Here is a 16,555-nt window from a genome sequence, read left to right on the forward strand (position 1 = left end):
TCCTACCTGAGAAAGATGCCTTTGAGGTTGGGCGTGGAGTCGAAGGCATTGGCAGGCACAGTGCTAATCTTGTTGTTCTGCAGGTACAGGTACTCGAGTGACTCAGGGAGCCCCTCAGGGATCTCTGTGAGCTGATTCCCAGCGATGTCCAGCAGCTATATAGATGACCAGGGGAGTCAAAACACTTAACATCTTGCAAAGATCCCACCAACCACCGGGCCTATCTAAATCTTATGATAACCCTGTGAGGTGGGGCCTTTAACTGTCCCCATTTTCCAGGAGGGGAAACAGAGGTTCACATGGGTTAAGAGATCTGTCCAAGGCCACACAGCCTGTATGAAGCTGGAACCCAAAGCACCTGACTCCAAACCCTTGTTCTAACTGTCATATGTCCTACCCAGCTCCTTCTGTCTTCCCACATGAACTCACAGCCAAGATATCTTGAGTGTCACAGTCCTTCCTCCTTAGTACACCTGTCACCCCTATCAGACTGAAGATCCCAGAAGGGCAGAGGCCCGAGGTCCTCCAGTGGTTGCATATTCCCACACTGGTCCCAGATGAAGGTGAGGGTGGGGTCCATTCAGGTGGGGTTGCTCATTTGTGGCCTTCAGAGGCCATGTGGGCAGGGGCCAAGAGCAAGGGTTCAAGGCCCACTGACCTAGGCTGGTCAGTCCTGGGATCACCACATGCCTGGAGTCCAGGAAGCAGGTGGGCAGGGAAATGGGGTGGTTTTCCCAGGAAGCAGAACAAACGCGCAGCAGGCAGGAGACCTGGACGTGCATGGGCCCAGCTCACTGCCTGCCCCTCAGGCTGTCTGCACATACTCGCTCTGACACACACCTGTGCAGGCACAGGTGGGATTCCATCATCTCTAATCTCCCTTCCTCACCCTGACAGGAGGGGGCTCAGGGTCAGGAACTGAGGGCCATGAATCTAGATTCTAGATTCAAGATTCAAGGGGAAAAACCAGCTTCACACCTTAGGGAGCCTCCCGGTCACCTCCTCTACCCAGCAGGGCTCCCTGCTCCCCACTGTATCCCCTCCCCACAGCTCTGGCACTTCCTCATTCATTCCGAACATCCTCATGCCCGCAGGTGCTGGGGAAATGGAATCCACTAGAAGCTGCCTCTGGCACTGGAGGTCAGGGTGGCGGAGGAGATGCACACAGAATCTGACAATGACAGCTGGTGGAATTGGCTGTGTTGAGGGAGCCCAGGGGAGTGGCCTCGACCCAGGCTTGGGTCAGGGGAGTACAGCAGCCAGCACAGGCAGGGGCTCTGAAGCAGTGGGGGCAGCTGCTTATAGAAAGATCTGACAGTGTAAGGAAGAATCCCCCCACCAGACACCTCATCCCTGACTGAATTCACATACCTGCCCATCACTGGGGGCTTCCTGAAGGAGATGACACCTGAACTAAGTCCTAGGCATATTATAGGCTCTAAGATGGTAATGACCCACCATCTACCTTACTCCCTGTCAGGTTCTCAGTTCTAGAGCTGTGTCTTACATGGTGGAGGCCCGGGACAGGCTATGGCATGAATGAGTGAGGTGTTCCCAGGGTGCTATGCTTCCAGCAGCAAGGCCAGTATGAGTAAAGCCCAGTGTGGCTGGGAAACCAAGGAGCTCAGCCAGGAGCAGAAGCAGGCCAGCCCTGAGAGCTGTGGCAAGGATTCTGGTCTGGGTCTAAGAGCAATGGGGAGCCACAGAAGGGTTCTGAGCAGGAGTGTAAGGTGAGTGTATGTGTTTCAAGATACCTACCGACTGCATACAGAATAAGGGAGTGAAGAGCTCCTATGGAGCCGGGGTGCAGGTGAGAAAGGGGGGTGGCTCGGGGTATGGGAAGCAGGGGTGGAGAGAAGTGAGTTGAGAGGTGCGATGGTAGAACTGGCAGAGTTTAGTAACAATGGATGTTGGGGGCACGTGGTGTGAAAAAGGGGGTGTCAAGGGCAGCTTCCAGGTTTCCTGTGGGCACCCCCTTCAGTGAGTTAGAAAATGCAGCAAAGCGGTACCTAGTGGCTCAGTGGGTTGTCTGACTTTGGCTCAGGTCATGATCTCATGCTTCATGAGTTCGAGCCCCACATCGGGCTCTGTGCTGACAGTGCAGAGCCTGCTTGGGATTCTTTCTCTCTCTCTCTCTCTCTCTCTCTCTCTCTCTCTCTCTCTCTCTCTCTCCCCCTCTGATCCTCTCTGCTCGTATTTTCTCTCTCTCTCTCTCAAAATAAATAAACTTCAATAGGAGCAAGTGTGGAGGGGAGGACGATGGGATTCGAGCTCCTTGAGAATGGGCTCCTGAGGAAAACCAAGAGGGATTGACACAGGTAACGGGATCCTGGTGTCTGGCACCCAGCAGGGCTGTCTGGGTGAGGAGAGACCCCGGCTAACAGCTGCTCCTATAAGGCCAGCTGCCTACCCCCAACTACCCCTGCCCTACCCTCGGCCCTGGGCCCCACCTCCCTGCCCCCCATTCTGTGGGCTCTCCCCTATGTTTCCCTCAGACATCCTCATCCTGACAGCTCCCCAGAAAAACATGTACTGTGAGCCTACCACACTGAGGTCCTGCGAACACGACAGACTAAAATGCCTGCCGCGGGTTCCAGCAAAAGAGCAGGCAACAAACAAGCAGATGGATGACCTAATGCCCAGGAGGGATGAGGATCAGGAAGAAAAACAAAGCAGAGGAGGGTGATAGGTGGTGAAGGAAGACCTCCCAAGGAGGTGACATTTGAAAGACAGGGAGGGGACATGTTGGGAAGGGGGCCCCGTAGGGCAGCAGAGTGGGGGGGCAGCTCCTGACCTCGCAGCACCTAGGCCCTGCCTCCCACGTTTCTCAAGTTCCCTTTCAGCCCTCACTGAGTGGGAAGTTTCATTCACAGCCGATATCCCACCTGACTCCAACTGTGGCCACAGCAACCACACCCACTGAGCAGCCCAGCACGCCTCAAGCGGGCTCCCCAGGCCCTCTGCAGACCCGGTGAGGTCAGCCTGCCTCCCAGGCCTCACCCCCTCCCCTGCCCCAAGCCCAGCCTTTCCCAGCCACCTGTACCTGAGCCTTCAGATGGGTGAGCCTGACTCTCCAGGGCCACCTGAACTGGCCCTGCCCGCCCCCTCCCCCGCCTGTCCTCCTGAACCGTGGGCCCCCTACCTGCAGCCATGACTTCTTATCCCCACAGCCCTCTGCAAGCCTGTACCTGCAGGTGCTGAGCTCAGCCTGGCCATACCAGCCCTTCACTGCTGTATCCTGGCATGCCAGCCAGCCGATTCCTTGGTCCAGCCGCCCCATCGCCACCCCCCTCACGGCCAGTCCCTCCTACCCACCCCTCACCTGGGCCCAGAAGATGGGTGGGCTCGGGGCAGCCATCCCAGTAGCACCTCACGCGGGCATGACCCAGCCGCTCTCCCCTCCCCCTTACCTGGAGGTGGGTAAGGTCGGCCCAGGAGCGGGGGCCCAGGGCGCGGCTGCGCAGCCGGTTGCCGGTGAGGTACAGCTCACGCAGCTGGGCCATGCCGGCCAGCGCTCCGCGCGCCAGGGCTGCCAGTTCATTGCGTTTGACCTTCAGCACATGCACGTTGCGCGGCAGCCCGGGTGGCAAGGTGTGCAGCCGGTTACCGGACAGGTCCAGCGAGCGCAGCAGGCGCAGCTTGCGGAAGGCATCTCGGTGCACCTGTGGGCTGGTGATGCGGTTGTAGCTGAGGTTGAGCTCTTCCAGGAAGTAGGTGGTGGCGAAGTCGTCGCGGCCAATGCCGGTGATCTGGTTGTGCAGGATCATGAGAGTGCGCACGCGCCGGGGCAGGCCGCTGGGCACGCGCTCTAGAGCGTTGTTGTACAGGTGCACCGTGTGCAGCCGCTTAAGGCCCTGGAAGGCCCGCGGGTGGATGCCGCGCGCGTGCAGCTGGTTGCTGTGCAGCAGCAGGTACTCGAGGCTGCGGATGGGCGTCAGCACGTCTGCGTCCACGCTCCGGATGGCGTTCTTCTCCAGGTGCAGGAGCACGAGGCTGCGCGGCAGCCCTGCCGGGACCCGCGACAGGTTGTTGCTGGACAGATCGAGGTACTCCAGGCTGGACAGCTTCCTGTGGCAGGAAGGAATTAGGATGGTTGGCCGAGGCCCACGGTGTTTGGTCCCACCCCTACTCCCAAGGGAGATGGTGAGGGACCTGCCTCTAACTCAACGCAGCTCTGTGACTAGCTCACTAGGGGAGCTCAGTCCTCTTGGAGCCGGTCCTTGGGTTGATTCAGTGACACGTTGGTGAAGGAAGAATCTAGCATGGTTTTTGACACACAGAAGTCAATTTGAAGACCAATTGTTTAAGGCTTTTTGTGGCTACCCTGGGCCCTAAAAAATGAAAACATATTTGCCTTCAGCAAGTATACTCCAGTTTCAACTTTGTACCAAGAAGCCAGCCTCACTGGAAGTGGGGCAGGCCTTCTCTAGACGTATCACTTGTTCTTGGGGACAGACGTGTCAACAAAGGCACAAGCCCAAAGTTCCTTCTCCAGGAACCTGGTGGGGGACAGGTAGGTGACAGGCATGTGTGAGAGGACCCGGCAGGGTGGGCCCAGGGAGCAGCTTCCCGGTTACCATGCTCACACGGAGGGCCCAGGTGGGGCTCACCAGAAGGTTTCATTGTCCAGACCCTCGTCAGTCAGGTAATTGTTCTGCAGGTACAGTTCACGCAGATTGCTCAGCTCACTGAAGGCACCTGGTGGGATCTTCTCCAGCTTGTTGTTCTGAGGGGTGGGATGGTGGGGAGTATGAGGGACAGCTGAGGGGCAGGGGCGGAGCCCTGGATGAGATGTGGAGGGGAGTCTAGGGGAACTATGCGAGGAGGCACAGGCCTGGAGCATGCTGCATGTGATATTGACAGCCAGGTACCCAGGCTTCTGCCTGGTTCTCCACAGTGGACACTGTGCCCTCCGGCATGTGCCCAAGGCCCCACAGCCTCACCACGGTTTCTGTGTGGGCCTGGGCTCTTCCCCCACTGCAGGACCCTGCTCTTTTTTCGGCCCCTCCCCATGCTCTCCCTCCCACCTTGAGGTGCAGCTTATAGAGGGCAGGTGGCAGGTGCTTGGGCACGTGGCGCAGGAAGTTGCTGGACAGAATGAGGATCTCGACGTTGCTGGAGCCGTTGAACATGTTGTCTGGCAGCCCGGCATCTGCCAGCTTGTTGTTGTGCAGGTACACGGACCTGGGGGATGAGGCACAGGTCCTCACCCACCCATGCCCACCCCTCTTCCAACCAGCTCATCTGATGAGCCTTCAGACCTTGCTCAGGTTGGGCCTGGGCCCAGGGCACCCTCCTCCCATTTGAAGGACCTCAGATCCCACCTAATCCAGTGCCTCCTAAACAACCAAGGAGACCAAGGACCCACCAGAGGCTGCCCCCTCACGTCAGTGGCAGAAACAGGATTTCCTGACCCCTAGTCTGTGCTCCTCCACACCCTTCAAGGTTCTCAGTCATTGCCTGACTGTTGCAGCCCTGGAATCCTGCGTGCCAACCCCAAGCAGCTGGCTCTGAGTTCTGCAGGACTTCCCACAGATGGGGGCTATCCCCGCTACCTCTTTGTCTCAAGTGTCCACTACAGGGCCTGACTCAGAGGAGGTGAACTCTCATTCATTCGGCAAATATATAGTGATTGTCCCTATGTGCCAGGACTGTTCTAGACTCTGAAGATATAAGCAGTGGACACAACCAACAAGACCCTGCCTTCATGGAACTAACATACTAGAAGGAGCAAAGATAAAAAATAAGAGAAGATATTCTAAACATAAAAGAACTCATTCTTGCTGTGTGGCCTCTCTTGGGCCTCAGCCTTCTCATCTGTAGGATGGGACCATGGCACAGTGACCCCATGGAGAGAATCAAGTGAGATAACAGATTCAGGGACGGAAGCAGCACCAGGGATTGTCAGTACCTGCCCCCCCCCCCGCCAACCACCCTGCCCTGCTCACACACCTGTGCTACTCTTCCCAAAGCAGCTCTTGGGAAGGGGCAGCTCTGTCTGCTGGAAGATGCTTCCTTCCCACAGGGGCTGGGGAAGGAGGGAAAGACCCTCCATCCAGCTCCCCACAGTTCCACAGACATCACTCTCTGTCCTTGCCTCTTGGACTGATTGCTTTCACTCCTCAGATCCTGTGCCCCTGCAGCCCGTGGGCGTCCCTCACCACAGCCCTGAGCAAGGGCATCATGCCTGCACTGCCCAGCATGCCCCTCCTCCAGGGCCTGTCCTTTACCTGGCTTGGGGCTGGGAGTGTCTCAGCTTCTCCCCCTTCCCCAGCCTGAGCCCAGGGCCCCCGTCTGACCTCTGACCTCTGACCTCAAGTTTGGCTTCTGGCCAAAAGTGAGCCCGTAAATCTTGGTGAGATAGTTGGCAGCGAAGTCCACGCTGATCAGGGTGTTTGGCAGGAACCGGGGTGCCAAGGTCAGCTGGAAAGGGAAGAGTTGGGGCAGAAAGACCAATGGTGGGCAGAGGCCAGCTCTGGGTCCCACTGTCTGCTGCTCATCTGGGCTCCTCTTTGCAACCAGAGCCATCTTTCTAAACTGGAAGCCCGTCCCACTCCCCTGAGTGTGCAAAAACAGAACTCCATGGCCCCCCACAGCCCTAAACATTCAAAGCCCCCTAGGCCTGTCCCCTGCCCTGCCTGTCCTCTTGGCCTCTCCCCTCATTGCTCCCTGACCCAGACCCTCTGTCCAGCTACAGTGAGCACCCACTTCTCCAGACACCCCCTCCCCCTGCCCAGTGTCTAGCCTTCATTCATTCAACAGTAGTCCCTGAGTCTGCAACACTGCAGGCATGCGTCCAGGAGCTGGACGTGTCCTGAGGAACAAGACAGAGAAGTCCCTCCACCCCCACCCCCAAAGCTTACATCTCAATGGAGAAGACAATAAACAAGGCACAAAAGTATCCAATAGTGATAGCGAGTTAAAACAGGCTGAAGACAGAATAACTGGGTTGGGTGCTCAGGGAACAGGTGACACTTAAGGCATGAAGGCACCGTTAATGCCATCTGAGGGGAGAGCACCCACGGCAGCAGGGGCAGCAAGTGTAGGCCCCACCTGGGGGTTGCCAGGTTTGGGGGCTGGAGGAGAGGGAGTGAGTGGGAATAGGAGTTGAGAGAGGCAGGCGGGCCACACACAGGCCATCTGCCATGGGGAGAAGTGTGGCTTTCATTCTGCGTGAAAAGTAAAGCCTCAGGAGCTTTGAGATGGGGAAGGCAGGTTGGAGGGGTGGAAGCACGTGTGATTTTTAAAGGTCACTCTGGCTTCTCTGTGGAGAAGGAGGAGCAAACAGGGAAGCAGGGCCGTCGTGGTGCAGGCTGGTGGACCGGGGCCGGAGGAGAGCCGAGGGCGTGCAGTGGGATTAGACGTGGGTGAGCAAAGCGCCCTGGATTTGTGGCTCAGCTGAGCGGCGCTGTAGGTGGTTGGAGATGACCTTTATGGGGGGCGGGGGAGAAGGCCGCAGGAGAATTGGGCTTTCAGGGTTGTGGGAGGCAAGCAGAGTTCTAGTTCCATTAGACATCTAGGGGAGATGTCGAGGAGGCGGGTGGATCTTTGACTCTCCTGTGGGAGGAGTGGAAAAGGCTGGGGGCTGCCACTGGACATGGCCATGATGTAGATGGGTGCTAAAGCCTGGGGAGGGGATGGGTCACCTCGAGAGACCTCAGAGAGAAGAGGCCAGGACAGAGCCCTGGGACACACCAAATATTTTGAAGTTGAGTGCCTTCGTGCCTTTTCTCATGCTCTCTTTGGCAGTGTCTCCCCCTTAGGCCCCCTGGCTGAAATCCCGTTACCCTTCATGGCCCTGCTCAAATGCCATCTCCTCCAGGAAGCCCTCCAAGTGGCTATCACCTTCCTGCACTTCTGTAAGGCCTTGGCCTCCGTTTTCATTATCTGACTACTCTGATGCCCTGCAGTGAGGTGTGAGGTCTCACCGGGACCATGTCTAAGCAGCAATGGGGACCCAGCGACCTGAGCTCAGCCTCCAACACCAGGGGGCCCCTTACCTTGTTATTGGCCAAGTACAGGTAGTTGAGGTTGGTCAGATGCTCAAACGCCTCCTCCGGGAGCCCTTCAAAGGACAGGCATCGGTCAGAGCCCTGGATGAAGGAGATGCTACAAGGGAGCACACCACCACCGACCCCCCCAGTGCCCACCCCACTTGCCAGGACCAGGAGGGCCCTCCCTGAGGCATGTTGGGTTCTGATCCCTTCCCAACCAGTCCAGCAGCCCTGTTTTCTTTCCCCTTGCTCCCAGGAGCCCCGGCTCAGAGGAGCAGGTAGACAGTGTCTACTCACAAACGACCAATTCTTCACCTGCTCGGGAGCACCCACGTGGGAATGGGTCCTCATAAGGTCAGGCCATGGGGCAGAGGACCCATCCCTACCCTTCCCCATCAGGAAGGAGTGCTTTCCTCAGGTGCAGCCCTAGAGGATCAGAGACCCTCCTCATACCTCTGCAGGGCAGAGCTGTGGCCCCTGTGCCCCCCCCACCCCCGCCACCATCTGGCCCATCCCTGTCCCAGCTGGCAGCTGTAGTGTCAGGACTCGGCTGTTGCTGGGAGCCCAGCCAAACTGGCCCTTCTCCAGTCCTGAGGCCAGCCTCTGACACTCAGTTCCGGGCTCCCAGACCCTCAGATGCTGGGACGCACCCAAGCATCTAAGGAGAGGGAACAGTTACATAAACCGTGCAGGGTCCCTCTGTGGAATACCCGGCTGCCGCTGTGTGAAATGATGGCCACTGAGAGTTTTTTGCAACATGAAAAATGCTGCTTTGCTAACTGCTAAGTGGAGCAGAGCAGTTATGACAGTTATAATATCTAAACTGTAAGCTCAGCTATAAATGAAAAAACACAAAGAAAAGAGACTAGATTGAATTGTGGTGATGGTTGTACAACTATGTAAACTTACCAAAACTCGTCAAATTGTACTTTTATGTTGGGTGAATCTTACAGTATATAAGTAAAGTAGAAAGAAACATACCCAAACGTTAGTAGTGATTAACTTCACGTGGCAGAATTATAAGTGGGTTTTTTCTTTTCCATTTTGTTTTCTACATTTCCAAATTTTCTGTTATAAATTATTTTCATCATCAGAAAAAAATAACTTTTTACAATGTGAGTGTTCTACGCATCTTTGATTCTGAAGGCCTTCTGTGAATATGAGTCTATGAGAGGGGTGCATAGGTGGCTCAATCGCTTAAGTGTCTGACTTCTGCTGAGGTCATGATCTTGCAGTTTATGAGTTCGAGCCCCGTGTCAGGCTCTGTGCTGACAGCTTGGAGCCCGGAGCCTGCTTCAGGCTCTCCCCCTCTTTCTGCCCCTCCTCCGCGCGTGCTCTCTCTCTCTCATTCAAAAATAAATAAATGTTAAAAAAATATTAATAAAAATAAAGAGTCTATGAGAAAGGTCCTGGGAATCTCAGCCTTTCCTCTGACCCAACTCCCAGGTCTCAGAAACCCACAGGGGTGACTCTCAGGCAACCTCAGGGAGCCCCTGGCCGTGAGGCCCTGCTGCCAGTCCAGCCCTGCTGTTTTTCATATCCCAGGATCTGCAGGGTGGAGCTCTTCCCATGGGCACCAGTCCCCACCCCCTCGTGTCCCTCTCCTGGGCTCTGGGTGATCCCTCACCTCGGGAAGTCAGACGGTTGTTCTGGAGGTTCAGAGTTTCCAGTCGATGCAATCTGGAGAGCTCCTGGGGGTAGATCTTCTCCAACTGGTTGTTCTGGGGAGTAAGGGCCAGGGGTGGTGAGGAGGCAGGCTCACTAGAGGCCTGCCCCCACCCTCAGTCCCAGTCCCAGGAGCCAGTCCCTCTGCTAGGCACCTCCCTTGGGATTCACCCTCATGCAGACAGGCCCTGGGTCTGGGCCAGGCCTGGGTCTCAGCGCTGGAGGCACAGCAGTGACCACAACAGGCATGCAGGTCCCACCTTCTAGGAGCCCAGATGGGAGCATCTCCAGGTGGTTCAAACTTGGAGTGCCGCCTCCCCTCTAGACCCGCTCCCTTCATGTTCCCACCCCAAGCCAGAAACTACTTTTGGCTCCCTTTCTCGGGTTGGGGGCAGGAACCTGGGTCCTCACTCCCTTTGGAATGCTTTAAAACCTTCCTCCAAAAGCCTTCCTGAATTGGACTGGGGCCAGACTAGGAACTGCTATGGGCCCCACAGCACTAGTCCTTCTGTCTCCATCTGTTGTCTTTACCTGTTTAGATCTCTGCCTCCCCCATAGGCTGTTCAAGTCCTCCCCACACGCCCAGCATCTGACACAGCACCAGACGTATCAAGCACGCACCCGGGAGACTTTTATGAATAAATGAGTGAATGAACCAACAGTAAGTGTTGTCCTTAACTTGTCCCTTTCCCTCATGGGCTACCCTGGCCGCGGGCTCCCTCCACCATCACCCTAGACCTATCAGTTTGAGTGACCATTGGGCAGATCACTTTCCTTCACTAGGCTTGATCTCTGGAAGTGGGTATAAGAGCCCCTCTCTCTCCTCCAGAGCTGCTGGGCCACACAAAGTTGGGTGCACCAGCACTCCCAGAGTCCCCCATCTGGAACACTGTGTCCCACTTCTCAAAATCTAGCCTGCACCTCAGCTGGGGAGAATACTCTATCCTCTGAGCCCCCAGAGCATCTATCAGGGTCGACTTTCTCTTGTTCTCCTGGCCTGTAATGGTGTCTGGGCACCCCGTCCATTCAGAGGATCAGCTGCCAGGCAGATCTGTGTCCTTTTTTCCCTCAGCCCAGACTCCTCCAAGCAAAACAAAGCAGTTATAATATCACGTTACTCTGTGACTGGGACATCAGAGGGGAAAATGCCCTAGCACCTTGTGTCTGGGGTTGGGGAGCCACAGGAACTGGGGGTTCTGGGACAGGAGCCACGAGTGTAGAGGGCAGCCCCTGGTGACCGCTGTTGCAATGGCAGCTTCACCTGCAGAGACAGATGGTTGGTGTGCTCAGGCAGGTCCCCCGGGAACTCACGCAGGTCAATGCCACCACAGTCCACAACACCTTCTTGGGAGCAGGCACAGTCTCGGGGGCAGTTGATGGTGGCAGGGCCAGGCCCTGGCTCCTCGGGGCTCAGGACCAACACTGGCTCCTCCATGAATTCGTTCTCTTCAGGGCTCAGGCTGTGGGCACCACCTCGGCCAAACCCCGGAGACCTCACCGTGCTCACCGGTCCCAGCTGCAGCTGTGATGGCAACAGCAACAGGAACAGCAGTGCCCTGCTCCGGGCCATGGTGCCTACAGGAGGGGATGAGTCAGACTTCACCTGTTAGGGACAGCAGGCACAGGGCTAGGGCCTATGGAAGTCATACTAGGGCCCTCCTAGGCACAAGACAGAGCCTACCCAGGGATCCTGGGCACACGTCCGATCTGCTGCCACCCTCCCTTCCCTACCCACCTCCCCCTCATCAGGGCTACCCTCTGGAGGGAGGAGGTGAAGCCCTGTCCTTAGGCAAGTCTGCAAAACTTCCAGCAGCCCTTACCAGTCCTGGCCCTGAGCAGCGGACACCCACTTCACAGAAGGGGAATCTGTGGCCCGGGAGGAACTGTGACTTGCAGGCATTGGCCAGGACTTTGTGGAGCTCTTGCTGCCCTGGCACAGGCGGGGCTGACAGGCCCTGTATCTCGTCCAGAGCCACAGGTCATGGTGGGCCAGCAGCAGCGGGGTACATCCCAGCTCTTTGGCTTGCTGTTCTAGGATGTTCAGGGCTTGACCCTGTCTCTCTTCCAGCACCCTCACCCCAGTCATACAGGTCTATCTAGAAGTTCCTCTCTCCAGGCCTTTGCACATGCTGTTCCTTCTGCCTGGAATGCCCTCTCCCTCTCTTGTGCAGTTAGGAACTTCTCTAAAAACCAACACCAGTGATGTGTCCCCTGGGAAGACTCTGAGCTGCCCCAGGGCCCTCCATCACTGTTCCCCCAGGGTATGAGTTGGGTTGGGCTGTGAATACGTGAAGGTGTCTTTCTCCCATGTAGGGCTGTGAGCCACCCTCAGTGTCTGGGTGGAGCCGGGCATAGGGCAGGCATCAGTGAATGGTGCTGCTGCCATCCCTGGGGCCTTCCAAGTCCCTTCCTGATGTTTGCACTCTCAGCTGGCCTCACTAGAGCCTGCTGTCACCTGCAAGGGACCACTCCTGAGCACTGCATAGCCCCCTAGAGCAGCAGGGGTGGGGCATTGGGGATGGCCTCAGGCCATGAGGAAGATGCAGGGTTCCATCTTTAGCAGCCCATGGACCTAGCTGGGCTCTGGGCTGGTCTCTGGAGTTCTCTTTACAGAAAGGCACTTAGCAAACATCTCTGGGATGATGTGACAGGCCATAGCTCAGGTATGCTGACTCTAGAGTCCCACAGACCCCAGTTTGAATCCCTCTCCACCACTTAGTGGCTCTGACCCCCCCCCAGGCCTATTTCCTCACCTTACAAGGCAGATAATACATCTAAACCCACAGCATCCGGGAGCAGTCAGCAAGGTGACAGATGTGAAGCACCTGGTACCTCCTGGGTGATGCGGTGCTGCTGTCACTGCTGCAGCAATTACAAATGCAGGTACATGGCAGGCGCTCAGCCCCAGGGGACCCCTGCCCCAGTCTAAGGCTCTCTCCAAGGCACTAGATCGGGGACCACACCCCACACGGCTAGAAGATGCTGGGCCTGGGTAAATTGGGAGCTGGCCACCACTGCCGATGTCCGGTTAGGAAGGCAGGCACTGGAGCCAACTAGCCAGGGCTGCGGTCGGCTCTGGCTCTCAGTTGTATGACCCTGAGCAAGTTTTGTCACCCACCAAACCTCAGCTTCCTCACCTGTCCACCCTCGTGGAGACACCATGAGAGTCAGTGAGATGCACATACTGTATACCCTAAGTGCTCAATAAATGTTAGCTCTTCCTACCACTAATATCTGATCCATGGGCACTGCCCACCCCACAACCCCCTGCGTCTTCCTCTTCTCTTGTCCAGATCCTGCTTGTGCTTTTCAGTCCAGTCCCAGGCCCACCTCCCCGCAGATTTGCAGACTCCAGCCTCCTACGAATTCCTGCTGCCCTGTGGCCATTGCAGTATTTCAGACACTGCTTTGCCTCACTCATTGACTCAGCCAGCTCTCCAAGGTGAGGTCTTGTCTGCCCTCAGCCCTGTGCTGGCACAGGGGACACAAGTGAGGTGGCAAAGTTCCCTGCTCTCAGTCTAGAGGGGGCAGCAGAGCCCAATTCAATAACTACTGCCCCTCCCTCCACCTCAGACTGGGTGAGCCCTGGTAAGCCAGAGAGAGAGAGAGAGAGAGAGAGAGAGATGTGTGAGGAGAGAGAAGAGGGGCAACAGCCAGGCTTGTCTGACTCCATATAGGTCTATGAGGTCTAAGCAGACTCAGACCCCAGCTGCTGGCCCGGCAGAAAACCAGGGAGCCTACTAGCACACACACAGCTCCCGGGCCCCAGGAGTCGGTTGGCAGCAGTAAGGATCACTTGCCGCAGCCTGGCCCTATGCCCACCCTACCACACCCCTGCTTCCCCATCCCCTGACCAAACAAGCAATGAATCTTCAGCCAGTCTACAGACCATCATCCCCATGCACACTGTAACTCCTCCCCTCCACCCCCCCCCACCCCCCACTAGCTCAAAAGCCTTCAGTCCCCGGAGCCACCAGCATTAGACCAGTGTGTGACCCCACTGTGGACCAGGGCTCTGGGAGGGGGGAGTGTGGGCACAGTCCCCAAATCAACCAGGGCAGGAGGCCAGGGAGAAGGTTCCTCCCCACATATCCTGTGCACTCACCGGACCAGCGATTTTTCCTCCCTCCCCTTCGGTGTGTATCCGTGAAGACCTATAAAACTGTATCTGTTTATATTAACAGTATGAACCATATTGAAAATGTTATCACCATCACTTTATAGATGAGGGAGCTGAGGCCCAATGGGATCGGCCAATGTAACACAGCTGTTAAATGGTGAAGCTGAGCTCCCAGCCCAGGGCCTTAACCACAATGCTATGTGGCCCCTTCACTGGGCCAAGCACAGCTGAGCACTAAGGACCCAGACAGAGCACTCGGGTTGGGCTCCCGCCCTTAAGAAGCTCACACCAGCACCGTCCAAAGTAGTGGCTGTATGTGGCTACTGAGCACTTGAAATGTGGCTAGAATGAATTGAGAGGTGCTATAAGTGTAATCCGTAGTATATACCGATTCCACAGACTAGTACAAAAGAGGATGTAGACTATCACTAATATTTAGGGTATCTCACACAACATCTCATTTATTTTTATATTAATCATGTATGTTGGATAAACTAAATAAAATAAGCTACTAAGATTAATTTTACCTGTCACATTTTATTTTTTTAACCTGGCTTCTAGAAAATTTCATATTACGTACGCAGCTTGCATTTATGGCTCACGTTATATTTCTATCAGGCAGTGCTGGCATGGATGTAATAGACATAGGTGTAAACTGAGTATTATAATCCCAGTGTCATCAGAGGTGTGATGGAGGGAAACCAGAGTCCATAGGGGCCCCGAGGAGACCTAACCTTGCCTGGGGCCAACAAGGCTTCCCAGAAGAAGTGATGCCTTATTTAGCCATAAAGGGTGAACATCAGGCAAAAGGGAGAGAGTGATATAAGCAAGGAGGTCAGCATGTACAAAGGCCCAGGTGCAAAAGAGCCCATGTGGTGACCTCCACCAAGCTGGCTAGAGCGTCTGGTGGGTGTTGGGGACAGGGAGTGATGCAGGTGGGCAGTCCAGGCCAAGAAGGGACTTGAAAGCCTAGTTAGGGAGAGGGATCCTCATCTTAGGATCTTAGGAAAGATGAGGAGCCGTTGAAGAGCAGGAGAGTGGCATGGGCAGGTTTATGGATGGACCGGTGAGGAGCTCTCTGAGGCTGTGCAACAGTACAGGCAAGGGCTAACAAGCCTGGTCTGGGCAGAGAGACGTGTTGGGATGGAGAGGATGAGCTGGATGGACAGGAGAGGGAGGAAGAACAGACAGGGCCTAGAGAGTCCCACCTCATCCTCTACAACTTGGGATCCTGGGCAGCCCCAGCTCCACCACCTGGTTTTCTGTGTGGCCTTGGCCACATCCTGGCCCATCTGAGTCTCGATTTGTTGTTGTTGTTCTTCTAAGAATGTTGAGCCAGATAAGCCCCTAAAGCCCCTTCTGTGTGCTCAGCCACATTGGAGCTGTGTGAGGGAAGAACAAAGGAGAGAGCGGCCCCTGGCCTCTTCGTGTCCTGAGTGAGGAGGCCCTGGTGAGGCACAATTTACAGCACTGGGACAGCAAATGACCAGCTAGAGGGGCAGCTCGGCCTGCAGTGAGCTATCAGGGAGCGCCTTAGCAACAGAAGGGCATGGGCTCCACTCCTGTCGGCCATGTGAGTCTGGACAAGGCCACTTCACCACCTGAGCCTCGTGATGGGCGCTCCTCGTGAGATGAGGCAATGGAGATGGGCGCTCCTCGTGAGAATTAAATGAAATGACATGTCCACCTGTTGCTGGCATCGGGCTAGTGCAATACACATGGGGTCCCTGTTACTGAGGAAGTTCCTGGGACCAGCTGCCTCTCACCGCACCTACCTCCCCTAGGGAACCAAACCTTAAGGCCCAGAAGCGCTTAAGTGGAGATTAAGGCAAAACTAGAAGAAGGAAGGGGAAGGGAGACCCAAATCAGGACACAGATCCTCAGCCCCTAGCGGCACCTTCTTCCTCCACTCAAATACAGTAAAAATTCACTAATCCCCCACTTGGTGCTAAGCCCAAGATAGCTGCATCTTATTGCCTCTAATAGAAATCCCAAAACTTAAGACATAATCTTCCTATTCTGCAGATAGGAAACTCAAGCACAAAGGGGCTCCCATAGCTGCCCATCCCCATCAAACTCCTACTCAAACGCCCCTGCTCTGGGAAGCTGTTGCTCCCCTCTGGGTGAGGAAGTTCTTTGGTGCTCCCAGAGCACCGCTGGCCCACTGAATCCTGCAAGATTCAGCTGAGCCTTTCCTGACTCCCCAGGCATGGAGTGAGTGTTCAGGAAATGTTTGCGGAATGAAGAAATGAATTTGTGAAAGGCAGAGTTGGAAAAGATTTGCAAAATTATCTAGTCTGACCCCCTCATTTCACAGATTAGTATGTTCAAGTTAAGGCCAGGACTAGAGTTTGTGTCTTCTGACTCCTTCCCAGAGCCTTGAACTGTTCTTGAGGACTGAGTAGGAGTTCTCCAGATGGACAAAGAGGAGGAAAAGCACTCCAGACAGAGGGAAGGACATGAGCAAAGGTACAGTGTGGGGATGGGAGAAGAGGGAGGTGCCTTTAAAGAAAGGAAAACAGGGGTGCCTGGGTGGCTCAGTTGGTTAAGCGGCCAACTTCGGATCAGGTCATGATCTTGCAGTTCGTGAGTTCCAGCCCCATGTAGGGCTCCGTGGGGACAGCTCAGAGCCTGGAGCCTGCTTTGGATTCTGTGTCCCTCTCTCTCTGCCCCTCCCCTGCTCGTGCTCTGTCTCTCTCTCTTTAAAATTAAATAAACATTTTTTTAAAAATAATAAAGAAGGGTAAACTGGATGGGGCAGGGGATTGAGGATGTG

At 55.6% G+C, this 16,555-nt stretch overlaps 1 protein-coding gene across 4 annotated transcripts in view; it reads right to left on the minus strand.

The window, feature by feature from the left end:
• Positions 1-16,555, minus strand: part of PODN (podocan) — a 32,145-nt gene that overhangs the window by 13,649 nt on the left and 1,941 nt on the right. For 2 of the 4 annotated variants that reach the window (XM_058717333.1, XM_058717332.1), the window contains exons 2-9: positions 10,921-11,234; positions 9,622-9,715; positions 8,001-8,065; positions 6,314-6,423; positions 5,028-5,184; positions 4,611-4,726; positions 3,411-4,068; positions 7-155 (exon numbers count right to left, since the gene is read on the minus strand). In XM_058717333.1, coding sequence (XP_058573316.1) covers positions 7-155; positions 3,411-4,068; positions 4,611-4,726; positions 5,028-5,184; positions 6,314-6,423; positions 8,001-8,065; positions 9,622-9,715; positions 10,921-11,234 — 1,663 coding nt within the window. Of the gene's footprint in view, positions 1-6; positions 156-3,410; positions 4,069-4,610; positions 4,727-5,027; positions 5,185-6,313; positions 6,424-8,000; positions 8,066-9,621; positions 9,716-10,920; positions 11,263-11,479; positions 13,473-16,555 lie in introns of those variants that run through there. The other 2 variants (XM_058717335.1, XM_058717334.1) reach the window with 2 other exon arrangements.

The sequence above is a fragment of the Neofelis nebulosa genome, chromosome 2 (genome assembly GCF_028018385.1).
Source record: "Neofelis nebulosa isolate mNeoNeb1 chromosome 2, mNeoNeb1.pri, whole genome shotgun sequence".
Classification (NCBI taxonomy): domain Eukaryota; kingdom Metazoa; phylum Chordata; class Mammalia; order Carnivora; family Felidae; genus Neofelis; species Neofelis nebulosa.